Source organism: Chanodichthys erythropterus, chromosome 3, assembly GCF_024489055.1.
Source record: "Chanodichthys erythropterus isolate Z2021 chromosome 3, ASM2448905v1, whole genome shotgun sequence".
Taxonomy (NCBI): domain Eukaryota; kingdom Metazoa; phylum Chordata; class Actinopteri; order Cypriniformes; family Xenocyprididae; genus Chanodichthys; species Chanodichthys erythropterus.
This window is the reverse complement of record NC_090223.1, coordinates 49,890,977-49,901,299: the sequence shown is the minus strand read 5'-3', so window position 1 is coordinate 49,901,299 and position 10,323 is coordinate 49,890,977. Positions and strand designations below refer to the sequence as shown.

General features: G+C 40.4%; 1 protein-coding gene across 1 annotated transcript; it reads left to right on the top strand.

The window, feature by feature from the left end:
* The first annotated feature begins 1,180 nt into the window (after nucleotides 1-1,180).
* LOC137004764 (resuscitation-promoting factor RpfA-like) lies at nucleotides 1,181-1,975 on the top strand. Its single transcript, XM_067365380.1, has one exon. The coding sequence runs from the start codon at nucleotides 1,181-1,183 to the stop codon at nucleotides 1,973-1,975; it is 795 nt and encodes a 264-aa protein (XP_067221481.1).
* The last annotated feature ends 8,348 nt before the right edge of the window (nucleotides 1,976-10,323 follow it).

Genomic DNA, 10,323 nt, shown 5'->3' with positions numbered 1-10,323 from the left:
ACACCCCTAATATATATATATATATATATATATAATATCATGCAATCAGACGACCTTCGTGCACACTTCAAGTGATGAGAAGATCCAAGTCTGGAAATGCTTCTTTGTTCCTCTGATTGAAAGAGCTGAATTGTGGCATTAGCAATCCAAGTCAAAATTCAGAATAAATTGTGGTTATACCTAGAGTAAACTAGGCATATGCTAAGTTTGGAATGGAATACTAGCTTACTACTTAGTGTATACCGCCTAAAATTTGAGGGTGAAAAGCAAATGAAATAGTAAAAGGTATTCATTATTACAGCTACTCAGCGTGTGTTTAATTCAGAGTTTTAATCCAATTACTAATCAATTATTAATCTGCTTACATTGATCAAACTGAAAATGGAAGGCCAAGTCAGGCACATTGTATTGTGTCAATTAATATTCCATGCAGCATTCTGCAGTTCTAAACAGTATATCAGTCCATGCACTGGGTTCACTTCATTACACCAGTAGCCTAGATGGTGGCAAGTAACTGTCTTTATGAGTGAATCATTGAATCATTCACTCAGCTGATTCATTAAAAAAACCAACACAAATCCCACCCTGCAGACAAATTCTTAGGTTAAGTTTAGGGTGTAGCGTAGGATTAGGGGTTAGTTTTTATCGATTCATTGTGCAGCACTTTGATTGAAATGACCAATGAAATCTTTAGATTCTGCAACAGGGCGGAGTTTGCTCTGAACTGGCTTGGGGGGAAATATCACATGATTGTTTCTAGCTATTTGTTAAATGTGGACTTGAGTAAATCATTGAATCATTCATTCATTCATCTGATTTGTTTAAAAATGCTGATTGTTTTAACTGATTTGTTAAACATGGATTGATTCAGCGCTCAAGCCCGGCGGCCGCTTCGCGCTCAAGCCCGCCGGTCGCAACGCTCTCAAGCCCGCCGGTCGCAACGCTCTCAAGCTCGCCGGTCGCAACGCTCTCAAGCTCGCCGGTCGCAACGCTCTCAAGCTCGCCTGTCGCAACGCTCTCAAGCTCGCCTGTCGCAACGCTCTCAAGCTCGCCTGTCGCAACGCTCTCAAGCTCGCCTGTCGCAACGCTCTCAAGCTCGCCTGTCGCAACGCTCTCAAGCTCGCCTGTCGCAACGCTCTCAAGCTCGCCTGTCGCAACGCTCTCAAGCGCCCTGGACGCGATGGACAGGTTGGCTGCTTTGCCAGTGCCTACGGGCAAGATGGCCGCCCCTTCGGTGCTCACGGAGGTAGGGGACGTTCCAGCCATTAAGTCCGCTCCAGAACCCGCTTCAGCCAGTGAGTCTGCTCCTGAACCCGCTCCAACCGGTGAATCATCGACTCACCCTCGGAAAAAAAGGAGGAGGAGGAAGAAGGCGTCCTCCTCTCCTCAAGACACCGATGCCCTTCAAGAGGCCGCTGTGGGCCTGGAGACCATTCCAGTGGTCTCTCCTGCTCCGCCCAAGCGCCTTGCCCGGCCGGCGCCACCTGTGCTCCTTGCCCGGCCGGCGCCACCTGTGCTCCTTGCCCGGTCGGCGCCACCCGTGCTCCTTGCCCGGCCGGCGCCACCCGTGCTCCTCGCCCTGCCGGCGCCACCCGAGCTTCCAGTCCTGCCGGCGCCACTCGAGCTTCTCGCCCTGCCGGCGCCACCCGAGCTCCTCGCCCTGCCGGCGCCACCCGAGCTTCCAGTCCTGCCGGCGCCACTCGAGCTTCCAGTCCTGCTGGCGCCACTCAAACTCCTTGCGCTGCCAGAGCCATTCAGGCGTCTTGACCTGCCGGCTTCACCCACACGCCTGGCCCTGCCGGTGCCACCCGAACTCCTTGCCCACGAACCTGCAACTGGCCCCGCTGAAATCCCCAAGAACTTTTTGGGGGGGGCAGTAGACCTAGGGGTGGGGAACTGGTGGGTGGGGAACTGGTGGGTGGGAACCCTGCCCAGCCACTGCTGTCAGGGCCATTTATGGACTGTAGCCCACTAGGGCCATTTATGGACTGTAGCCCACTAGGGCCATTCATGGACTGTAGCCCACTTGGGCCATGTATGGACTCATTGCCGTGGCCGCCCAAACCACCTGACCGGCCGTGGTTGCCCGAGCCACCTGACCTGCCGTGGTTGCCCGAGCCACCTGACCTGCCGTGGTTGCCCGAGCCACCTGACCTGCTGTGGCTGCCCGAGCCACCTGATCTACCGTGGCCGCCCGAGCCACCTGACCTGCCGCGGTTGCCCGAACCACCTGACCCACCGTGGCTGCCTGGGTCCCTGGGGCTGCATTGGAGATTCCGTCCCCGTCTGCCGTTAAATCTCCAATGCACCCACCCCCCCTCCCTAGCTGTTCCTTTTACGGCGCGAGGACGCGCCTTCCGGGAGGGGGGCATTATGTCATGATCACCGTCTGTTCCTGTCACTGTTCCTGGACTACATCTCCCATCATCCTCTCTGTCACTCACCTGCACACACTTCACACTAATCACTGATCACCACACCCAGCTGCAGCTCATTACCTGGACTATAAAGGACTTCCACACACACCACCTCACCGCGAAGTATTGTTTCCCCAGTGTACAATTTCTGAGCGTTTATTCCCTGTTTGCCTGTCTGTTCTCGACCTTGTCTGTTCCTGTTTTTGATCCGTTGCTGCCTGTCCTGATCCTTGCTTTGTATACCGACCTGTGAGTGATATCTGCCTGCCTTGTGACCTACCGCCTGTACCCTGACTACGACCCTGCCTGTCCTTTGCTGCTCCTGTTTGTTCCTGATTGACCCTGCCTGTACGACCATTCTCATTCTTAATAAAACGCTGCACTTGGATCTCCTGCCTGAGCCTCCCATTCATAACACTTATATTACATCTTGTAAAAAAAAAACGTTCGATGGCACCTTTTTTGGAAACCAATTTGCGGAAACTGGTTGCCCTAAAAAAATTAAGTAATGTGAACTTAATAATTCGAGTTCATTTAACTTAAATTTATTACAACATTCAAATTATATCCACAAATTTGTAGAATATACTTATATTTTATAAGTAATGCAATCAAACTTAAATATTTTAAGTATATTGTAATTATATGTTTAATTAAATATAAAATCCGGGCTAACAGTGCAAGAAGTTCCAGTAAGTGTGGGAGGCGCTCGATGTTTTGTCAACTCCTGCAGAATAAATCAAATAGACAACACTGACTTCCCTTCATATAAGTCAAAGCATTTCTATCTTCTTTTTATTCAGCTACAATGATTTAGGGATATCGGCATGTTGACTGGCATGTTATTTTACCTCTGTTTACTATTTGGACAGTATGAATTAAACATATAACATTTATAATGTTTTATAAATATGAATTGTATAATACAATTAATGTAACATAATTTAATATAATTATAATCTTGTTAGGATGAAATGTCATATATATATATATATATATATATATATATATATATATATATATATCTTCTTCTTAACACAATTATAAGACTGTACAGAGTAAGTGCCATTTTTCTTACTTCGTACGATTGCTTTCAGTTGTTCCTATATTTTGTTGTAAATTTAGAATGATTTTTAGTATGAAATTTTTGGTGAATCATGATTAAAAATTGTTCCTATGTAGCCTGACTTCGTCATACTCATATTCTAGGCAGAATGTGAGTCTGATACAACTCCATTGCACTTGAATTATGGGGCGTGTCTTAACCGAACCAGTAAAAAAAAACCTCTGCACTCAATTGGATAGACCTACAACCAATCAGAGCAACGCAGTAAGTGACGTATGTTGAACTTGTACTTAAACTTTTGCCGAATCGCGTTGGAAGGACGGCAAACACATCTTTCCCATCGACAAATGCCTTGATTGCGGATCTTTGTTCGTCTTTTAAAATTAATGCGCTGTCGATTTCTTTTATTACAGACGTGATAGCGGAATCTAAACATCTTACTTCTCCAGCTGCAGTCATCGTTGGTGAAAACCGATTCAACCCAAACGCTCTTTGATGACGTGGGTGGTTACGTAACCGCAGATAGCCTGTCCATCATCGATTAAAGCCCGCCCTGGCAATTTGATTGGCTCGGCCTTCTGGAAGCCGAGCATAATTACTCCACAATGGATCGAGTCCAGACCGATCTTCCCGTCCAAAAAATGTTGTTTGGGCAAATGTTTGGGCTGGCAACCAGGCTAGTTCCTATGCACATTTCACACACAAATTTGTTTGTATGCATGCTTAGTGAATGAGACCCATTGTTTTAACTAGATCCTGAGTTTATTGCATAAGAATATATTTTCACTCATTGGTTTTCCTTATTTACATTCCTATTTGTTGAACTGTTGTAGGAAAGCAATATCACACTCTCAAGAGTGAGTTATAGCCATGTATCAGCAGAGCTGTGATTACCTGCTGTGCTGATATATGGCCATAACACACTCTTGCGAGTGTGATATTGCTTTAACAGTAAGATGCTACGCTATGCATGCATGCAGTTTTCAGTTGTTTTTATAGTATTCATCATGCTGCTCAGCACACAAAAAGACAGCTTAAGCTTAAATTAAATACATTTTGTTACAGAGCCCAAATAAATACATATAAACTCCATTTAAAATGTGTTTTTTAGGCACATTTTCCTAATTAATGATTAGTTGGGTTATAACAATCAATGTTCTTTGCTTTGTGGACCAAAAAAAGGTCATGGTCATTTTTCATACCTTGTAGAGTCAGGGTATCATGCTCAGGCTTAGACACAATGGCCAGAAACTGATGTAAGGTTTATTAGCAGAATTAGCAGGAACACAATGCAGAAACAGGTTGTGAGTCCTGAGATTTATAGCAGATGAGATAACTTGCCGTACTCATCTTACAGATCTGTGGAGCGCATGTGCACACACATACACATAAGGGAATGAGGGATGACTAGAAGATGATGGCTGAAAGATGACTTGGATGAACAGCTGTATTACGAGAGATCTTCGGGAACATTTAGCGGGTATGTAGTCTGTACCATCAGACGAGGCCAGACGATGGCTGGGTGTGAGTGTATGCTCTATATAGTGCTGTTGATTAGTTTTTGATGATATCCAGGAGCATGTGATCAGTACTCTGGTGAGTGTGACGGCTGGGTGAATGAGGGAGAGCCTGACGTGATCCTGACACAACAATTAGAAATGAGAAATTTTGAATAAAACTATTCCCAGATCCCTCATTTCAATGTCTATAAAAAGACCTGCTATGCAGTAACAACTGTTAACACCTTTATATTGAAAAGACAGAAATGCATTTCTTTTTTAAATACATTTTGTTTAATGACTCTTTCAATATTTTTGTCAGACTATAAAAATAGATGAAATTATGTAACTAGATATTCTTTATTCCCTTCTTCTCCATTACCATTGTAGCCTTTTCATTGTAGCTGTACCTCATCTGACATTTTCTGGCAGAGTTACGGCAAAATGTGTCTGACACAGAAAGGTTAACACTCAGTCAGTGCAGAAATTACAGCAGTGGCCAAACAGGATTTGCATATCTGAAAATCAGTAATTGTTATGTCTTCAATACATCTTATATTGGATCACTTTCACAACAATCAATGTGATTCTTGAGTGGCCACTTGCCTCTTTGACCTGAGACTCTTTGACTACAGAAAAACCTTGTGTTGGTTTCCATCTTTTACATCATTAGCAAATGTCCAGGGGCTGCATCGTTGGACATGATATTTTACCTGATCATGAGCTGCCATTTAATAAGCTCATAAGAGCATTGTAATCGAGGAAAATATTTTGCAAAATTTCTGTTTGAAGAGGTTACACTAATTGGCTGGAACATTGAAAGCACATTTAGCTCATTCGACAATCAAATTAATCAGCTCATTTTGTAATGCATTAAGGTTATTGGTTATCCCTCCTTTGTTTGTCCCATCTGTATTGTTGGTTCAACTGTGTTATTTAAAATGGGCTAACTACATAAGATGACTTGAGAATGTGCTCAGTGATGAAAACTGTATATTGTGGGTGAGGCTGAAAGTGGTCCCCTCTGATGAGATAATCTTGGTTATTTCAGGTATTGAGAGTGCCTGTAGAGGTGAGTTGATGGGGTAGAAATTCATTGTCTCTGACAAGGATCCTGATGCACAAGCACTCTCAGAGTTGTGATGGAGATAGTGAGAATATGTCAGCTATTCTCAGCTAAGGATGAATACTTAAGTGTAAGGCCTTTGCAATGTCTGAGCAAAAACATGCAAAAGTCATGAAGAATTAGGCTGGTGGCTAGAGTCTCTCCTCTCATATCTATCCATATTTGTATTAGGCATGGCACAGTAAGTTATGAATGAACAATGAGACTACTTTTTAAAAGCTTCTTTTGAATGGAAGTAAAGACAACATTTAAGATGTTTTGAATGTGAAGCTGAATAGCTGATGAAGATCTTTAGTAATGCTGAAGCAAGGCTGCATAAAGCCTGCAAGGAGGGCTAAATGTTGCTGTCGCCAAGGTTAGTGACAATTGACCAACAAGAATATGAGAACACATAATAGAACTTTTGTAATAGGGAGTTTCTTAGCTATATGGAACAAAAATATTGATTTTTTTTTTTGGTAAGGCACTTTCAATGTGACCTCCATATAACAAAAATAAATTAATCAAAAGAAAATGAAAAATTGAAAAATCAACCCTGGGATATAAAATTGCCTCAAATTGAAGAAGTACCCATAAATGTAAAATAAGACAGAAAAGCATACTTTCAAGTCAAACTGCATGAGTCAAATAGATTTGCTGCAAATAGCCAAAAATATGCACCATATGGAATATAGAGCCATTGCTTGTGTATAATGAAAAATGCCTACATGTCCATCTTTATTTACAGTTGTTCACTAAGTTTCAAATGGCAGAAGAATATCAATATGAGCTAGAGTGTCAGGCCATCTGTACACAGTTTCATCTCTCCTTTCCTTTGGTGGTATGAGATGAACTGTCTTCAGTAATATTATCAGAACAAGTCCAAAATCAATAGACATCTGGGGAGTGTTTTACTCTCCTGAATTCAATCTCAAACAGCAGTGGCAACAGAATCCAGCTCGTTCTAGTGATATTGAGGAACTGAGATTGTGTGCACTCTACTATGAAGTCAAGCTTTATATGCAAGATAGTTTGCATGGCCTTGCTTTATGAACTACATATTTGTTCTTGCCAAGGTATCCATCCAATAAAATATCACATACAGAGCCCCAGAGACTATACATATTAAGAATATTTATTTTAAATATTTATTATTGGAGACCATTTTACAAGAAAACAATATTTCAGTTGTTCTACCTTTTCACATTTTACAGTTTATTCAATGTGTTACTTTGTAATTCTTTGTAATTATTTATGAATTTCTACACCCATTTTTTGTACTTCAGACTTAAAGGGTTAGTTCACCCAAAAATGAAAATTCTGTCATTAATTACTCACCCTCATGTCGTTTCACACCCGTAAGACCTTCGTTCATCTTCAGAACAAAAATTAAGATATTTTAGTTGAAATCCGATGTCTCTGTGAGGCCTGCATTGACAGCAATGACATTTCCTCTCTCAAGATTCATTAATGTACTAAAAACGTATTTAAATCAGTTCATGTGAGTACAGTGGTTCAATATTAATATTATAAAGTGACGAGAATGTTTTTTTGGAGCACCAAAAATAAAGTAATGACTTATTTAGTGATGGCCGATTTCAAAACACTGCTTCATGAGGCATCGGAGCATAATGAATCAGTGTATCGAATCATAATTCAGATCGTGTGTCAAACTGCCAACGGTTGAAATCACATGACTTTGGCGCTCCGAACAGCAGATTCGACACACTGATTCATTTATGATCTGAAGCTTCCTGAAGCAGTGTTTTGAAATCGGCCATCACTAAAGTCGTTATTTTGGGGTTTTTTGGCACACCAAAAATATTCTTGTCGCTTTATAATATTAATATTGAACCACTGAACTCACATTTACTGATTTAAATATGTTTTTAGTAACTTTATGGATCTTGAAAGAGGAAATGTCATTGCTCCCTATGGAGGCCTCACTGAGCCATTGGATTTCAACTAAAATATCTGAATTTGTGTTCTGAAGATGAACGAAGGTCTTACGGGTGTGGAGGGTGAGGGTGAGGGTGAGTGATAAATGATAGAATTTTCATTTTTGTGTGAACTAACCCTTTAACTAGCTGCATATTACTATGTTGAGACTAATTAGGTATAATTACAACAAACTCCAACGAATATGATGGTTGGGTCATTGTGTTTATCTGTTGATGTTTGTTGGGGTGTACCTCTAGGCTCTGTCATAAGTCCATGTAAGTTTTCTTTTGGAGTTTATTGGTGAAACATCCTAAAAATAAAGTAAAGCTATCCTGACTTGAGTTTGGCATTATCCTGTTGCTAAACTAATGACTTGATTTTATAGTAAGCACAAAAATTTGAATCACACACTGGGATTGTCTTATCCGTGAAGGACATATCAATCTTGATGCCTGTCGCAGAATGCTGGCAGCTTGCTAGGTTCTGCAGCACAGCTTTCCTTCCAAACTTTATTTCCTTATCTCCTCCTCCTCAAAATGTTTGATGGGAATTGTTAATATATCAGGGTTGTATCTCTGTTCAGGTATACTCTGCAATAAGTGATTAAAACCAAACACGGTTTTTAAGATGGGCTTAATCACTACATAATGGTGTTAGAGTTTTGTGACCTTCTCTTCCTCACGGACATTGCGGTAAATCTCTCACACGCTTATTAACAAAGATTAATATTCCTCCGTAACACAAGGTCATTGCACTGAAAACCCCATAAACAGCCCTGCACTCAGTGGATTTATAGCATCCAGCAGTGTGAAACTGTTAAACTTAACACCTGCTGTATGTTCATCATCAACGTAAATGTTCAGAAAATGTTGTACATATTATACATATATTGTATATCCCTCATGTTGTGTTCGGGTCAATTTGACCCGAACACCAATTTTCTTTTTCCCGAAAATACTAGTTAATGTTATCGCTTTGGACTGAAACTTAGTGACTTTGTTCCCAAAGGGTATAACTAAATCTCAATATTTTTTTGGACATTTTCTTAATTTTTTGTGGGGGTTTTGTTACCTTGTTACACTCGTGGTGTTCCCGGTCAAAAATGACCGGCCCATAAAAAATAGCTTATAAATCACTCATTATACCATATTTTCACCCAATCTTGGATTAAATCTTTTTGTCAACTTGTTCTCTTTCAATTAGGACTGGTTTTATATTTCTGTTTGCATCTGATTAATCGTGGGCCTCATTTATCTGAGAGTAGGCATCTCATTTTTTGAGTAAATTTTTTAAAATTTTTGAATAATTTTGGAAATATTAAATAAAATCTGAAGAAAATTGGTATTGTTGATCACACTAGTCTACTCTAATGTTTCACCAGGAATTTTGTTTTGAAACTTTTGTTTTGTAAAAAATATGGCACATAGTCACACTTGTGGTGTTCCCGGTCAAAAATGACCGGCCTATAAAAAATAGCTTATAAATCACTCATTATACCATATTTTCACCCAATCTTGGATTCAATCTTTTTGTCAACTTGTTCTCTTTCAATTAGGACTGGTTTTATATTTCTGTTTGCATCTGATTAATCATGGGCCTCATTTATCTGAGAGTAGGCATCTCATTTTTTGAGTAAAAAACAAATAATTTGTGGGTAAATTTGGAAATATTAAAAAAAAATATGAAAAAAATGGCTACTGTTGATCACACTAGTCTACTCTAATGTTTCACCAGGAATTTTGTTTTGAAACTTTTGTTTTGTAAAAAATATGGCACATAGTCACACTTGTGGTGTTCCCGGTCAAAAATGACCGGCCTATAAAAAATAGCTTATAAATCACTCATTATACCATATTTTCACCCAATCTTGGATTCAATCTTTTTATCAGCTTGTTCTCTTTCAATTAGGACTGGTTTTATATTTCTGTTTGCATCTGATTAATCATGGGCCTCATTTATCTGAGAGTAGGCATGGTCAAAAATGGTCACAATGGCCGACCATTGAAAGTGAATGGGAGAGACTGAAAATAACAGAACAATTTAGTTTTCAGGAGCATGTTCATTATTTTCATGTACATATATGAGCATATGTGCTTGCAAACATCGAGCCCTTGGACCTGTGCATGTATCGATACATTTATACACACGCTACCCAGACACACACACGTTAAAACATACAAACTTTTTTGAGTATTACACACATTCTTTTCCACAGAGAGAAATTTGATCCTACCCTAACCTGCATCTAATATACATTTATCCATCTGACATTACCACACACACACACACACACAC